This window comes from Anas platyrhynchos, chromosome Z (genome assembly GCF_047663525.1).
Source record: "Anas platyrhynchos isolate ZD024472 breed Pekin duck chromosome Z, IASCAAS_PekinDuck_T2T, whole genome shotgun sequence".
Lineage (NCBI taxonomy): Eukaryota > Metazoa > Chordata > Aves > Anseriformes > Anatidae > Anas > Anas platyrhynchos.
The window spans coordinates 3,182,151-3,199,773 of NC_092621.1; the positions used below are offsets into that span (position 1 = coordinate 3,182,151).

Here is a 17,623-nt window from a genome sequence, read left to right on the forward strand (position 1 = left end):
GTTTTTGATTCAATAGACTGCCTGCCAGCAGCCTGGCTGTGGTCAGAGCTGCTGCTGTAAGCTGCCCCCTGTTATCAGTGATGGGATGTCACCCTCCCCACAGGAAAAAGGAAGAAATACAGCCCACCTGTACTGCCCTAAGGGAAGACCTAGGGTGGGGACAAGCACTGCTATATTAAAGCCAGTTTTGCTTCTCAATGTGGTTATTGCAGTGTTCAGCACAGCAGGGACCAGCCTCAGCTGGGAATGCTAATGTCACTGCAAAGCTAATAAGAAATAACAAATAAAAACATTTTTTTCCCCAATTATTTGGGGAAAGAGTGTGCAGAGGCTTCTCTGAAGCTGATTACATTAATGACAATCTGAAAAGGTGAAGCAGCACTCGCAGGAGACATTTAAGTGCCCCGCAGTGGTGAAGCAGAGGTGTGCCTGGGCAAACACTTCTGCACAGGGCAGGAGGAGCAGAGGATGCACAGGATGCTGAGCAACATCCTGGCAGCCCTGCCATGGGCTTTGGGGAGGCTGTAGGTGTGCTGGAGAGGAAACCTGTGACAGTTCCAGGGCTGATTTGGCAGCTGCTGGGTGTATGAACCCTTTTGCATTTATTGATTTAGATCCTTATCTTTCAGTGAAGGAGGTGGAGAAATGGGCACACTTACAGAACTGACACATTTGCTGCAAGTGTCCCCAAATTCGACAACAAGCCGTGTACTACGGGCCTTAATCATTTCTGCTATGATCATTGCTGCCATTCTGGTCTCTGGTGTATGAATCTGATATTGAGATCCCAGCTTGATTCTGAGAAATTGAACTCTGCAGTTGGAGGACATGCACTGGGGTCCGTGTGTTTGCTATCGGTACACCAGTTATGGGCCTGAGCTCTGCAAACACTTCCTCCTGTTGAGCAATGTCAACAGCAGCACTGGCTTCATTGGCAGCACTAAATTCTCTTAGGGATCACACTGTTTGTATTAAATATTAAATGTACTTAGATTCAGTAGTCTGTACCTGGGTTTAAATAAAAAATTTAAAATGGTGGGTTTTAGTTGTGTAACTTTTAAGTAAACTGAGCTGTAGAAACATCTGTTAGCTTTGGTTTTAATTTACTGTATAATAGCTTACATCATAATAAATGATGTGGTGTGATTTGGATGTAATTTTGAATTTGTCAGAAAGCTCACAGCCAAATCACTGAAGTTAATGGTAGTACTGCAATCAGCTTCACTATATGTCAAATCAGAGGAGCCATTATTGAATTTTAAAAGGCTGAATTACTGTGTTGTTTGTATTAAATCTTAATGCCATTTTGGATAACAGTAATGTTTTCCCTTGGAGGTAAGCACTGAATAGGGTTTCTGTTGCTGAATATAAAAATGAAACGGGGTTTCAGTGAGATTGCCTGAATTCAGGCAATTTTAGAGGGATTAGACATATCCAAAAGTAATTTCAAATCTGTCTGAAACAAAAGAAAACATTTTCCCTGTTGGTTATAACGTTACGGTGAATTTCTCTTTATGAATTAGGAGAGCTTAATGGCGCGCCATCATGTTAATTACAAAAAATAATGTACTGACATGGCTGACAATTTTTTAAAAGAGAAAAATGTTTACATTTCTCTAGGGCTGGAAAAGGAATGGAATTGCCTTGTACTTGATTCGGGGGCACTTCCATTCCTGCTGATCACTGTAGCCTGTGCTGCAAGCACAGTGAAACTATCCTGGGCTTCTCCATAAAGAATATGGGAAATATTTACACTGCTCTGGTGCCTTGTGAAATTGTGAGGGGTGTGTTTTTTCTGTCCCAGAGCCTTATTTTTGGTTCAATGCTCCTTTTAAAGCATTATGGTGTCCTAGACTGATTGTGCTGGTAGCCTTTTGCCATTTCTAAGCTCATTTAAAAAAAATAAATACGAGCCTCTAAGGCACATGTGGAGCTGAGGTCTTGCCTTGCCAAATCAAAGCAAGCCTCCCAGCTCTGGCCAGGTGCCTCCCTGGTTCTCTGGGGTTTCTTCCCTGGTTACTGGCAAGGAAAGGCTGGGTCAGCCCCAGGCATGAGCTCCGAGCTCTCTGGCTGAGGAAGAAGGGTGAGATCTGGCTCCTGGGCAAGTGCTGCAACAAATCTGGTATCCCCCCAAGCCTCAGACTATGTTTTTAGAGGGTGGCAAAACTCTCTGATGTGATCGCTTCCTATTCTGTAAGGATTGATTTCTGTTCAAGCTTTCTAATGTATTTGGAAGAAAATTAGAGATGCCTAGCAAAAATTACAAAGCCTGATTTTCTCCAACTCTTCTATGTTTGAGGGCAAAAAAGTTGAACTGAGTGATTTCTCTCTTTTTTTTTTTTTTCCCCATATTGCTCCCAAAACAGTCAAGATGGGGTATCCCTTGATAGGAACAACTGACACAGCCTCCCTGTGTATTTAATAGTGCAAACTTGCAGATCTTAAATGATTTTTTTTTTTTTTTTTGCTATTGGTTAAATCAGCATTTCATAGGCATCAACATCTTTTAGAGGAATGTAATTTGAATTTAATTATTTCCTCTTGATTTCCCTATACAATCTTTTTTGTTGTTTTTCCTTTTTCTTTACCACCACCTTATCTATAATTGAGAACCTGTTCTGTGTGATGTTTGGCCCAGTGAAACCTCTGCCCTGGCGTCACTGGTGAGCTGGGAGAGCTTCCCATCTCCCTTGGGTGGTGTGTGACAGCAATAGGTATAATGGACTCATCTGGATAATTTAGTACTTGCTCGGTGTATCTGGTTTCTCTAGCGGCACTCTGATGTTCATGCTTGACTTCCCCACCTCTCAGATAATAAATGAAAGAGGTTTCACCTTGTTAGCAGCACTGGCTTTTGGCCCATTATCTTTCCTGACATTGTGTACTTGAGAAATTAAATTACCTAGTTTCCTGGCTAGCTCCCTAATGAATGCCATTAATTATTGTGTTTTTCAAAGAAGGTGTTTTTACTCTTAATCCACGGGAGAATCACTTTCCTTGGCCTGCCCTGCCTGACTCCCGTTCCCTCTCTTTTCTGATCTCTAGTCCTTTATGAGTAACATCTGCCCTAGCAAAGATGACAGGTGGTTGATGTTTCTCCCTTCTTGACCTGGTTTCTCATAGCCAATGTGAAAATCCCTTTTTTGTGTGTGTGTGCATCTCAGTCTAATGCCATTACACTGTGCAGTCCCAAATTCCTCTTCCTGCCTTTAAATGAGGAGGCAATTTCAGGTGAAGTCTTTTGCAGAAGAGTTGTCTACCTCTGAGCTCCCTAAACATGCCTTTCAGCTTGTAACTTGTTTCCCCAGTACTATCTGGGGGAAGATGTAGTCTCTGGAGCAGTCAGGCCAGTGAAATGGATGATCCTCTTTGCAGGTGAGGGCCAAATGGCAAAGAAGTGCTGCAGATGCTCCTCAAGATGCAGGTAAAAGATGGGTGGAAACACAGCCTTGTCCTTTGGGAGTTAGCAGGAGTGTGGGTCTGGGCAAGAGCAGGCAGAGCAGTGCTTGGGCTCCATGGGGAGAACCAGCCATGGGGATGCAGGCAGCAGTGACATGCTCTGGGCTACTGGGATGGGAGCAGAGCTCTTGGGTTTGCTTGGTCTGCCCTGCTCCAGATAGGGCTTCAGGCATTGATCCCATTGACTTCAGCGTTCCTACTCATGCTTTAAATCTCACCATCCTCAATACCTTGCAAAACTGAATGGTTTTGGTTCTTTACACTTATGCAGTGCCTGCAGATTGCTGCTTTTTTCCAGGTGTCCCTGTTGCTGCCTCTTATTGTGATCTGGGGTGGTGTTCACTGGTGGGGGAAATAATAGCATCCTTTGAAATAGTTAAAGTTGATGTGAGTCACAGTTTTGAAGAAACACTGGATTTTATAGCTGCCTGGCAGGACAGTTGGATCAGAAAGCTTTAGGATATGAAGAGGTAGCTCAATTCCCTTCTGGGGGGTTTTAAAATAACTCCTGCACAAGATAAAGGAGCATCGCCATCTACGGAGGTGCTTAGCACTTCTTACTGAAGTGGCCAGAAGCTCTCTTCCCAATTTTTGTGGCCAGATTAATGTGTACTGTCTTCAAAAAGGGTAGAAGAATAAGAGGTCTTGGGGCTGAATCTCTCATTCTTCTGGAAAACACACAGGACGTGAACCGAATCTTAAAGGAAAAGCCTCTTTGGTCGGAAATCATGGGCAACACAAATAATTGTAGTTAATGCCGTAATTAAGGCTGGATGCATAACTGGGATAAAGAGAAGCAATGTCCCATAAGCAGTTTAAACCAGCTGCTAATCTAGTCCCTTGTGCATCTATGTCCACTTGAAATTCCTGGTCTCTGGGGGGCTTATTTCCTTATCACTTTGTTAAGAGGCAGTCGGGGAAGCTGGTGTAAATGCGGTCAGCTCCCTTCACACTTTCTCATGTTGCAAAAGTCTCTTGAACAAGAAGACTTGGATTACATTCTTCCCAATCCCACACTGCACGTCTGCTTTAGCACTCAGTTTTGGTTTATCAGTGTTGAGACCCCTCTGTTTATGCAAAGAGCTGCGGGGAGACGTTTTGAGCTGCTTGCATTTGCTGAGTGTGCGTGGGCTCAGCTTGACTTTCTAAGGACACATGATAAGCCATAATCACATTTCAATCTATTTTAATTGTTGCTAATTAATTCTTAGCTGAGTTCAAGCCCTGTGAATTAAATTGGTAAAGGAAAACATCTCTTCTACCAGCATTACCCACTTGTTCTTGTAAGGGTGATGTTTTATACCAGCAGTGTTAAGATGCTGCTTTCTTCTGTGGCTTTTAAAACATTTTGTGTGTGAATAAACCTTAATGGGTTCCTGCGAGCATAACTTGCCAGCTGTAGTATCTGGGGTAGATCCTAGAGGTCTGGCAGGTGCCCTAAATCAGAGGAGCTGTGGCCCCAGGGAGAAGTAGGTGGGAGCACTGCACTCTTCCAGCACTTCCGTGCTTCAATCAGAAATGCCATTAGGGTTAAAAACCTCTGGGAAATGTTTGGGTATTGAGCTGATGTTGAGCTCTGCAGCTCATCTGTCAGCTGAAGCTAGATGGGGGATGTTTAACACCTGCCTGGCTGTGTCCTGGGGGTGCAGGGGAGCTCCTCGAGGTGTCACCTTGGGGGTGCTGGTGGGGTCTGTGCACACAGGGTTGGCATCTGCTTGTTTGGGCAATGGCAGCTACTTTGTTCTGCACTGTGGAAGTTGCACAAATACCCGTCCTGACATGGATTTAATACACCAACTTTAACCACCTGTTTTTGAAAGAGATGCTATACGTGTCTCAGTTTAACAGCTGGGTCTCTGAGGGTTAATAACTGGCTCCTTTTTCATGCAAAATCTGTTAATAGCCCTCCTGCTTTCAACGCTTTATAAAAATGACCTTTTGTAAAGCAATTTCTCCAGTCCTGCTTCTGAGATGGCTACAGGAGCTGCTGTTTCAGGCTTTTGAGGGCTCAAGGGTTGTAAGCACGTCCCTGTTGATGGACTCCTGCTGCTCCTGAGCACCAGGGAAGGCTGCTCCTGTGATGGGACGCAGCATCTCCCTGGTGGTTTGCTAGGGCAACATTTCTCCTGGCTAAACACTGTTTTACCAGCAGAGGCCGTTATGCCCATATGCTTGAAGGCAGCGAGCTCCCCCGAAGCCCATGGACATATTAAACCTTTCCAGCCTGTCTTTGAGATGGATTGGATCCTGTAACCCGGCATCCCAAACCACCCCTCGGTGATCTGTTGGGCTGATGGGATTGCAATGCAGATGCAGATTTTGTTGTTATTTGAATGTTATTAAAAAAAAAAAAAGAAATAGAGTAGTCAACTGGGGGCTGGAAGAAAAAGGAAAGCTTTTCTAGGCATCGTGAGGTCTGATTAAATCTAATGACTGGTGCTGCAACACTGGCAAGGGGCTCCCCCAGCACCTCCTCTCTCCAGCCTGGTGTAATATTGTGCATTACTCATGTACATGAGAGGGAAATGAAATGGCTCTATTAAAGGAATCCTTTGGTATTTATTTCTGTGGCATTAAATACATTTATTTTCTGAAGGAGATGTGCTGTGTGTATACATCTATTATATGCATATGGCATACTGGGCTGCAGGGAACATTTTCAAGAAACTATCCAGAGATGGGGGAAGATCCTGCTCTACTGCCAAGTGTATGCACAAAAAAAGAAAATCCTGCAGTGTTAAAGCTGAGGGAGTGACTGCCTGCACTGCTGAGCCTCTGGGGCTGGCCAGAGCCCTGGGCTCAGCATCTCTTTACCTTCATCCCTATGGGTAACCAAATCCATGTTGCTAACCAAAAGAACACCTTAATGTGGGCCCTGCATGCAGACAACAACTTTTCCTTTAAGTTAACCCACAATAGTGCAATGAGAATCAGGCAGTGCAGAGCTGCATATATTGAAAAATAACCTCTCCTGGAGCAAGAGGTGTCACTGTGTCTACACTGGGAAGGAGGCTGAAACAAATACTTCTTTGGGATGTGGGATTTCTTTGTGTTATGCCTGGTTACAGGGCATCTGTATTTTATGGTGATAAGTGTAAAACAGGAAAAACATAAAAATGAACTAAAGAAAAGGTTTCCTTAAGTGATGGGATAATTCCCACTGTCAATTGTTGTACAGGTTTTAGCACTCCAGGAGAAAAGGTCAGTGCTCAACGAGCCCTACTCCAACTTCTTGGTCTGCAGCAATTTGCTCTTGGTGCTCTGGTGGCTTCTGGCCTCAGCCCATTGGGGAGAACCTCCTGTTCTGGGGGAAGCTCCTGCTGAATGCATAGTAAGAATCTAAACCAGTATAAATACTGTTGACAGTTGTAACTAATGGTCCTCACCAATGGCTTGGTTGTTTTCCCAGTAGTTCTTTATGCACCAATAAACCCCATTGTTCCTCTCCCAGCTGTTATTCACCAAAAGAACAAAAGCGAGCTGGAGCTTTCTCGGCACATTTCTTTAATTAAAACAACAGAAAAGGGAAGCATATGGAGCAAAGTTTGAATGAGACGTTGTAAATATCTTTTCTCACCCCTAGCCCCAATCATTTTAGCTACTTGATAAAAGGCTTTTTTTTTTTTTTTTTTTTTTTTTTCTTCACCCTGGCTTATACCTGGGGTCCTTCTCTGCTGCACCAGGAGAAAGCAAAGTGAGATGCCTGGGGAAGCTCAGAGGTGGATCACACTGGAGCTGCTGCTGTGTAAGTCCCATGGTGTCTGAAAGGTGAATTTTAGCACCTGGGATTAGCTTTTTTCTAACATGCCATTCATTAAATAGGGTGACCCTGTACGTGCAGCCTGGGCTGGTGTTGTTTGCTCCCAGAGATGCCTTGAGCATCCCAGCACTACAGCCAAGTCTCCCAGCATTGCGGGGAAGTGACATTTCATCCTCCCCCAACAGCCCCACTGTCAAGGGTGGGTAACTTACTATGGGATGGCCAGGACATAACATTAGGAGAAGCATTTTAGGGCAAAAGGGGCCAGTCCTGCAGCTGGATGGCTTGCTCTGAGTCATCACAGCACTGCCTTTGGACCCTAGGGGTTGGTGCTGTCAGCATTTTGCTGTGAACTGCAGCCGCTTGGAGCAGCAGCACTTGGGGACTCAGCTTGATGAAGTGTTTACCTTCTGGAAGCATAACAGGGAGATGAGCTCTGCTTTTCTCACAGCCCCCATGATTTTTCTTTTTCTGAAGGCTCACTTTTGTTCTGATGGTTATTTATTTTTCTTGGCAGACAGGCTGGGCTTTTCTGCAACCCCAGCCTATACTTGGCTTCCAGCTGAAATGCTTCTGCCTGATTCTCTCTGCTGTGGGCTGTTCCTGAGGGGGAAAGGTAGTGGTTGTGAATGCACTGCTGCAAAACAACTGGGAAAATGTTCTGGGTCATCGTCCACCCCACTGGACCCTGAGCCTCCAGGGACTGGCAGCACCCATGTGTGTTCCCTCGGGGGCATCATGCCCTCCATCCCTGCCACGCCACCTATCTCATGCTTATCAAAGGTGCCATGCAAAGGGGCTCTGTGTGCCTTTCTGCTGCTTTTTCCATAAAGTAGAGACCTGGAAATAAAGCAGCAGATTTCAGGCATGTCCCAAGATTTCAGTGAGAGAAAGCTGTATCATAAGAAAGGACTTTTTTTTTTTTTTTTTATATCCTTGGTATGATTTTGAGGCCTTGGAAAAGCCATGCTTCTGTTTCATCTCAAACCTGTGCTTTAACATACTTGGAAGCTGTCTCTGAATAATTTGTTTTATGATGTTTTATAGAAAGATTTCCCTTGCTAACAGAGGCCATAAAATATATATGGTGCATTTTTAACTATTCGATTCAAATTATTGCAGACTGGTGCCTGTTGAATGCTGCTGGGGAGGGTGGGCTGCTGAAAACCCCAAAATGTATCCAAGAAGACTTTTAAAAGGCTTATCTAAGAACCTTCTGATGTACCGCAGAGGACTTCCCATATCCTTGATCTGAGCAGCAAACCATCCAGCACATCACACTTCATTCCTCGCTTGAGGAGCACGTGGCTGACTTGTCCCACAGGTAGAGTGAGTGGTGGCAGGAGGCTCTCTATCATCCTTCCACAGCCCTGCCGTAAATTCAGCTCTGGTTCCTTCCTTTAGTGTGATTTAGTGCCAGGCTGCCTGCCTTGCTTGGTATATGCTTGAGCTATGCTGGAGAAAGTGAATACAGTTTTCCATGTCAGTTCTTAATTAAGCTTCATTTTCTATGGAAAGAACAAAAAGCAAATTTGAATAAGAAATAATTTTTCTTTTTTTTTCTTCCCACTTGCTGTCAGGCTGTAAATCATCTGCTCTGGACTGCAGCTGGGAGTGACCCAGTCCTGTTTGTCCTTCCCTTACTTGTCCTGGGAGAGGAAGCAGCTGGAGCTGCACGTTTATCCCCTGCTGCACGTGCTGGGTTTTGGGCAAGCCCAATGCTGACATCTCCAGGTGCTGGGCATCCTTTGTGCTGCAGTGTCCTTCTGACCATGCTGCATCATTTATTTTTCCTTTCCTGCACCTATTTCACCTCAACGTTTGCCTGTCAGAGCTGCCAGATGGGTATATTTGTGCTTGTCCTTGGTTATTAATCTAAGTTTTATTTATTTGGTTGACCAAGATGGGCAGTTATAAGGACACCTTGTGCACAGCCCACGCAGTGTCACCTTCTGCTTGTTGTATTTATTTTACTGAATGCTGATTTCATTTGCTTGGAGGCATGGCCTGCTATCTAGGGGATGGAGTTGCTGGAAGCAGTAGCGTGTTGCTGACGGGATGAAGGTCTCCAGACAGATCCTGGAGATGTTTGCTTTTAATGGCCACTGGCCTGGCTGGTCCAAAAAATAAAAAGTAAAGTTGAGACCTCCATTATCAGTAAGGTGATCCTGACACCATGAATAATGGAAAGGAAATGCAGACCAGCATGATATGGTTGCTTGGTGGGTCTCCTTTTTCACCTGCCTGTCTGTCTTACAATCACATGTCTGGGTAACACTAAGTAATTTTTCATGAGGTTTCTGAAGCTGCTACAGGCTGTGAGGAGGAGAAATGTCCCTGTTATTGCCCCTTGGCAGCTGGCACGTGAAGGGAAGAATCAAGAGGACAATGTGCCCTTGTCCGAGCCATTTTCCAAAGAGCTACAACTGTGACCGACACATCCGGATAGAGTAGACCCAGATTGTTAACTGACCTGAACACGGCCCAAGGTGGCACTGGAAAAAGAGAGGTCTCAGCACCGACCGATGAATAAATAATAGCGAAAAAGAAGAAAACCCAAAGATCAGAAGAGACAGAAGGGGAGGAAGAGGAAAGTGCCTCCCTCAAGGAGGTGAAATAAGACAGGAGGAGTCAGAAGGAGGAGAGCTGTTGGGAAGGACACAGGACTCCAGGACATAGGTGAGCCACAGAGGAGGAAGGACACTGAAATGAGGGCAGCCTGGCCCTAGGTCAGGAGGACTTCAGCAATTGGTAGAGGAGGAAGAACAGGCTGCAGAAGTCAAGTCAAGGCAATCGTGGTGTGTTGTTTAAAGTGTAGGGGTGAAAAACAATGCTATGAAAGAAAAGACCCAAAAGAACAAAGAAGAGGAGGAGGAGGAGGAAGAGGAGCAAGAAGAAGTAGTGGAGGAGGTAGTGGAGGAAGATGGGGATGATGAAAGTCAGGAGAAGAAAAGCAAAAAGAAATCAAAGTCTGAGGACTCAGAGGATGATGGGGAAGTGAAGAAAAAGAAGAAGAAAAAGAAACGAAGAGAGTACAGCAGTGAGGAAGAGGAGGACTATGAGCACAGGAAGAAGAAGAAGAAAAAGAAGAAGAAAGGCAAAAAGAGCAAAGAAAAGAAGAAAGGTGACAAGTCCAAGAAAGGAAAGAAAGAGGACAATTTTTTGGAGTTGTATGAACAGGAGCTTCGGGACTACCACTCAGACTCCTCCAATGCAACAGAGGATGAGTACAACAAAAAAAAAGGTCAGCTCCATTGCTTCCCATTCCCCCCTTGAGCAGGCAGTGGTGCTGTTAGCCCTGTGGATGTCCATCCCAGGACCCTTCCTGGCAGTGCAGGCACTTGTCTTTCCTCTGTAGAGAACATTTCTAATTAAATGAGAATTTTTGCTGTGTGAGATGGCACCGACAGATTGTGTCTGTATTAGCTTTCCAGTTTATGAAGTCTCTTTGCTGTGTACATGGTACTGCTGTAATTGCATTCTCCTAATTAACATTATTTGCACTGTGGTGCTGCTCAGAAGCTGGATCAGCAGTCAGACTCCCCTGTGTAAGCAGGATGTGTAGCCAAGATGTGTATTCTTGCTCATGTGCACGCAGCAGGAGTATGCCGGTGACAGCAGCCACTGGATCGAGCAGGCAGTGCACCACTTAGGATGGGTGTAGTAGCAGGATGCTCAGCACACAGTCTCTCTTGCTGTTGCCAGTAACCAAATAGGTGGGGAAATATGTCTAGTTGTATCTAAACATTAATACTCTGTATGATAAATAGTCTGTTTTATATGCACAGGGTACTTTAGATCAATACATGGTCTAGAGAAGGCTCGTAGCCATCTACACTGAGTTAGCTTCTGGAAAAAGGCTGTACTTGAGCATTTTATCTGCTGGGCTTGAGCATTTTGTCTCTTTGTATCTGTACTTGAGTGCTTTATCTGGGAGCCCTGGGTAGGAAGGAAGGTGCTCCCAAGCACAGTGGGGTTATCTCCTTATCAGGGTGGGCAGCAAAGAGGTAAAGGACTGCCAAGGGGTGACACCAGCTGCACATTACCTGTGTAACTGGATCTTGGCAAGGTGCTTAGCCTCTCAGCACTGTGTTAATTGGGGTAATAACACACCTTGTGCGTGCCAATTTGGAGAACTGGGTGTGCCTAAGGAGTCTTGTGAAGTATCTCACGCTTGTGGTGTGGATATAGATTAAATATAATCGATGACTTCTGTCATGGTGCCTTCTGGATGCACTGGGAAAGGGAAAATGATGCAAAAGCTCTGATGCAGGTAAAGCAAAGCCTGTATGAGTACAATATTCAGGCTGTACACTTAATCTGTTTCATTTGTGATGGCTCTGAGACAACTTCTCCCCCCTCATGCCACCATCTTATTTTTTAATAATAGAGGGCTATTAACTTTTGCATGATGCAAAGGGAGAAGTTCCAGCAAAAGTCTGTAACAGTTTCCCCATGGTCTTCTGCTTAGTTTGTCAACAGTTTCTCCAGGGGAGGTAATAGCTTGTGGTTAAGTATGTTGAGAAATGAATTAAGCAGGGACTGGATTCTCATACTTCCCATCAGAAATTAAAAAAACTTGGGCCAAAAGCTGTGACACTTACTATTGTGACAGTTCCAGGACCCCAGAAACTTTTCCAGAAGTCCAGAAACTTTTCATGTGGCCAGACATCCCAAGAGTGAATCATTGGTGGCTGCTTTAGTTCAGGGACTCGCCTTCCTTAGCTGTGGATTGGGTTTTTTGCACGCTCATTTTCCAGATATTTATTGAAGTGAGGGCAGGGAGGGGAGAAAGGCATTGGGTAGGACGCACCCAAACAATGACCCACTGAAGTTTTCCTCAGTGAAAACCTTCTATGGGCAATTCGGCACAGAAAGCAAAAGCTTAGGAGCAAGCTCTAACTTCCCTATTCTCTTGCTTGCATTGTAACTACTCCCTCTGCCATGCACAATGCTGTTGATCTTTGCATTTTGATTCAAAGCAGAAGATTTTATTTATTATTTTTTTATTTATTTGTGACTTGGTTCTGGAGGCTGCTGCTGTTTTTCTTCCAAAGGGATCACTAACTGAAGGGACTGATGTTGGTCAGGCTTCCAGGAAATGTGTAAACCATGCAAACAGCCTCCCTGCAGCTCTGGAGATGTCGGCTGCCCTTGGTACTGGTGAATATGCAGTAGGGATGCTTTTCAGTTCATGAGCCACAATTTCTTTTGCTGTGAAAAGAAGGGAGATGTTGTAAATGTTTTATAAGCAGGGAGCTGGTGGTGTCTGTGCCATCTGATGTCCTCTTATTGTATTAGCAAGCAAGAGGAGGATTCCCCCTGCCTTTGTCGCATTCGACTGATGACTGAAGAACAAGGTGAATCCGGTTCCCAGGGACAGAAAAGCAAAAGATACAGTGGATGTGTGATAGTGGGGAAATTATAGCAGGCATTTTTAACTCCATTGTAGCTCCTGCCTGTTCCTGTGATCCTGGTGTTAACCAGGACAGTTATTAATAAGTATTTGCAAAGTTTCTACTGCAGAACATCTTGAATCACCAATAATGCTCCTAACAGGACACGCTGCGTAATGTGAGGTTAATGGTGCAAGCAGTAGATTTAAAGTGAAGCAGGCATCCAGAGGCTGTGGATATTGCCACCTGGCTGCCTACCTGTCACTAGAGGCTCTGTAGGTCCCAGCTGGCTGAGGCTTAGGATGGATGTCAGAGGCCTGAAACCCAGTCCTTGCAGGAACAACATCTCTTTCCAGAACTCCATCTCTTTCCCCATGCTGTCTTCTGGATATCTCCAGGGACTGCCCTGTGATACAGAGGAGGGAGGCTGGTATGGTTATTTATCCTCCTGCTCATGTTTGGGGTCAGAGGACCAAGTGTCACTATCTGCTCTCTGGGTCGCTTCTCCCAAAGCTACAGATACATATGGGTTGGTAGGGAAGAAAGAAAATATTTCTTTTCCCAGATCCTTTTGTTCCATGAACCAAGTCTTCCTCCTGGCTGAACTGAGAGCTGCTGGCTGGTGACTCCATCCTGAGCCACCCAGGGGCCGTGGCAGATGGGGGAGAGCTCAGCCTAAGCTGGGGAGCTGTGTCTCTCCTGTGCTGGTTCACAGGGAAGTGCCCCTGGCTTGGGACCTCTCAGGGCTTCTCCGCTTGCATAGCTGTCATTGAACATTATTTTCTATGCCCAATTAGTGAGAAACTTTTTTTTTAACCCCTCTTTCTCCCACCAGAATTTCAGAACTGGGTGTCATCCCTTTAGAGTAGCAAATCCTATAGCAAGTTTTCCTTGTCTCTTGGAAGCGTTGCTGTAGCGTGCAGCCAGATCTGCCATGCTGTGCTCACTCAGCCTCCATCTCCAGGTTCCCAGGAGTGTTTCATAAAGGATGAAAGATAAGGCAACTCCATACATGCGATTGCTTAAATGACAGGTCTGCATGACAGTAAATGACTAGGAAAGCCGAGGTGGCTCACGATGATAAAGACACTGCAGAGGTCCATGAGAAATGTATGCTCACATGCGAGGAAGCAAGGCTTTGATCAGCTCCCAGGAGAAGCAGGGCTTTGAGGCTGCAGTCCTCTCCTCCAGTGGATGTTGAGCACTTCGTATGCAGTACTGCTGGTTTGTCCACACGGCACGATGATGGGGATGCCAGACTTCAGTGATCTTGGCAGTGATGGTTAATAATTATAAAATGAAGGAAGCTACTCTAGAAACGTATGTTTTATTTAACACGTTGTCTCAAACAGTGATGGGAGGAGGGAAATGGCTGATGTTGATTTGTGAGTAGATCTATGAGCAGCTCATCCTTCCTTCTGGATGTGCACCATCCATTTTATTGTATTACATCCATCACACTGTGTTCCTTTAGCAACTGCAATGAAGGGTTGCACAGAAAAAGTGTTCAGGACACGCTGAGTTTATTGCTGAGTTCTCTTGAATGTAATTTAGGAGCAGAATGGAGGAGGAGAGCAAGTGCTGTGCGGTGGCCAGCTCTGGCTCTCCCTGTGCTATATTCAGGACTGGGCAGATGTATCACATACTTCTATGACAGATGATCAGCAGTTGCAGAATTGCCTTATCTGTGCCCTGCACCCACTGATCTTCCCGAACTGAGGTTTTGATTAATATTCTAAACCAGAATCTTCCTCAGAAGACAGATTTTTCTCCTCACCTCTAAGATGAGCTTTGGTTTTAGGTGTAAAATATTCAGAGAAGCATTTAGTACCAGTGGCAATTTAATGGCTTGTGATGCAGTGGGACATGCAAAGCCTGCTGCTGAGAGATGGTGTCACACCTGCCTTGAAGATTGCCCTTGTTTACATACCAGTGTTTTCCATAGTTATACATGATAGTGTGAAATATACATTTTGAAATGTGAAATATAAGTTTCTAGATCACTTCTGGAGTTCGCTAGGTGAGTACACCCAGGAACTATCTGACTGTGCGACAAACAAGCTAGTAGTAAACTAAATATGGTATTAAAGTGTTGGTTAAGTTGCAGGAAAACTTTGATATTTTAATGCGGGCACCAAAAATATTTGGGTCTGGTTATTTGACACCCCCCTCTGTATACCTGAATAGCCCCACTGGAGAGCTGGAAATGTCTGGATGTGCCCTGCTGAAATGAAGGCATATGAATCAGAAACGAGTAGTTAAAGGAGTAGTTAATGGTTAAAATGCTGTGGGGGCTCTGTGGAAAGAATTGCAATGGGTCCTTGTCCTCTGTGGTCGGCCTTCCACCTGCCATGGCTCTGCCGCTAGTCATGCTAAGGGAAATTGGCATCACAAAGCTTTTGGAGCAAATCCTCTGTGGGAAGAGCCAGCCTAGGGTCTGGGCCCCTGCAGATGTCCCCTCTTACGTGCAGCTTTGTGCCGAGAGTGTGTGTGAGGGGCTGGGGAGGGGATGAGCTTGGCTCCTGTGCCGAGCACTTGTGTGTCCCCCTCCCTGCCTGGGCAGGACTCAGCAGCCCCAGGCACATGCAGAAGCCATCCTTGCCACATGTATGTGACCCTTTGGGGACAGCTCAGCCCAGCTGGCAGCACCAAAAACAGCATCGGGGAACAGCTGTACGTGCCGGGCTGCCAAGTGCCCCCGCAGCTGGTGTGCCGGCTGGTGCCTGGAAAACCCACAGGCGCAAGGGCCGCAGCTTTCAAGCAGTGCTGCTCTCCTCATACACTAAATATTTAAATGTGAGCAGAATGGCCAGTTCAGTTTTATATCCTTAATTATCTGTGGCTGCTCTTTAGGATGAATATTTTGTTTTTGGACGTTACTAGAAGAGAGTTTCTGAAGAGAAATTGAGCAAGATTTCACTGGGAAGCAGACGTTAAATGTAGATTAATGTATTCAAGTCTGAACGTGCTTCCTCCAGCCCTTGTGTCCCGTCAGCCTGGATTTAATTATATGTAGCATCCAAGGTGTAGGGCAAGGTGTCCTCTGGGGAAGGCTGTAGAATCACATTAAAAATAAAAAATAAAAATTAAAAAAAAAAACACTATTGAATTATTTCAAACTCTTAAGCTGATTGCAATTAGTGTGGGATGTGTGTTTTAATCCAAGCTTTTCTTAGGCAGTCCTTCACTCTTTGTTTGGAAGAAAGAAAACTGAGCAGCTGCTCTTGCTCACAGGTACAGCAGTCCCCTTCACTGGTGTATCAAATTCCCCATTTCAGCATCACACTTGTGATTTAAAGGTTGTGAGTTTTGGTCCTGCTTATGCTTTGTTAAATGTGTCTTTTGAGCTCTTTATCATCCTGTCCCAGGGCACTTGGTCTATTGCCTGAATACTGTGCCATTAAAAAGGCAGAATTGCCCTTATCTGGATGGAAAGCCCGGGCAGAATATTGTGCTGAACTGTAAGGCACTATAGCATTAGTTCTATAGGCACTATAGAACCAGGGTAAGCTTTTTTTTCTTTAATTCCAGGTTTAATTAATCTCCATGCAGCTTCAAATGTGATGGTTTATCCACCTAAGTATCGCAAACACATTTGCAGTGATACTTCAGAGAACACAAAATAATTGTGTTTTTTTGCTGGTGAATTAAGTGTCACCGGACAGATATCAGAAAGCACTGGTGGTTCATTGCTGTCAGTGGTGGTGGCTGGTGGAAGCTATCAATCTTTCCTACTCTTCACCCTGGATGTTCAGATCTTCTGTATTTTTTCTGCATTGGTTTGGTACACTCACTTCACTTGATGTATGTTTGTATAACAGTATCTCTATCAGACTTGTGTGATTAACACTCAGTTAACAGAGAAAGGTAGAAAAGGAAGAGATAGGAGGTTGGAAGGTCATAGTTTCTATCAATTCATGTTAAAAAATTCTTTTTAAAAGTGCTATTTGGGGAGTAGCAACAGTCTTTCATGAATGATTAAGTTAGGGTATTATGATCAATTCATAATGACATCTACCAACCTGTGTGTGTGTGTAAATATAGCAACACATGCTGCTTGTGTTTATAACAAGCTTCTGGCAGGTATCAGGCCCTGCTAATGCAAAGCGTCAACAGGAGCTGGAAACTGTGTCTGAGGAGCAAAAGGTGCTGGTTCCTCAGCTGGGATGTTCAGATGGCACCGTGCCACCCCCTGCCTTGTCCCTGCTCGGGGCATCGCCTGGTCCTTGTGTGCTGATGACTTTGCCAGCTGTTGGCTCACGGCACTGAACACAACCCTACTCAATTCTCTGCCTTGGGATGAGTGGTTTTGAAACATCTCCTTGTCAGCACCTTGTCTGTAAAACTAACTCAGTTCTCCAGGAACTAATCAGGAGAAAGGCCTTGCTCTGCTCACCCTGGGGAAGATGAAGAATCCAGCCCCTCAGTGCCTCCAGGCCAAGGGGGCCACAAAAAGGGATCTGTGGTGGAATTGCCCTTCCTACTACCTGGCATCTTCTGGGTATTGGGAAAAGGAGCTGGCAGCAAGGAGAGCATTTCTTCTTAATCACGGTTGTCCAGCTGCCTGGACAGCTAGAAGAAAGTGGGGCTCTTGTTGGAGTCTGGTCCTGGAGCAAATGGTGGGGAGAGGTTTCCATTGCATTCTGCAGATGCGTTGTTCTGCTGCAGGCTTTGCTTGCTCAGTATTGCAAATAAAATCAATATTAAATTTTATCCGGGCTGCATTACTTTCCACTGGACAGTAACATCTAACATTGTTGTTCTTGGTCATGATTCAGAGAAACCCTGTGCTCTGGCTGGCCTTCCCTGCCTCCAAAGATAATGAAAGAAGCTGCACAGGTTTTTTCTCGCAAATGTTTCTCTCCCCTGAGGCACAGTGTTTTCCTCCAGTGCAATTTAAACTTGAATAACAAAGATGTCGATTGCTAAGCTAATTCTAATTTGCTGTTCCAGCAAAGAACTGATGTTTTTTCCTGGTGGTATGAAAGCAAAAGCACTTTTAAGTGAT

The 17,623-nt window shown here is 45.0% G+C and overlaps 1 protein-coding gene across 4 annotated transcripts in view; it reads left to right on the top strand.

Annotated features, from left to right (window-relative positions):
• Positions 1–8,802: 8,802 nt before the first annotated feature.
• The window catches only part of LOXHD1 (lipoxygenase homology PLAT domains 1), a 142,288-nt gene continuing 133,467 nt past the window's right edge, over positions 8,803–17,623 (top strand). For all 4 annotated transcript variants that reach the window (XM_038171035.2, XM_072031280.1, XM_072031281.1 and 1 more), the window contains exon 1: positions 8,803–10,463. In XM_038171035.2, coding sequence (XP_038026963.1) covers positions 10,055–10,463 — 409 coding nt within the window. In that variant the 5' untranslated portion in view covers positions 8,803–10,054. The remainder of the gene's footprint in view (positions 10,464–17,623) is intronic.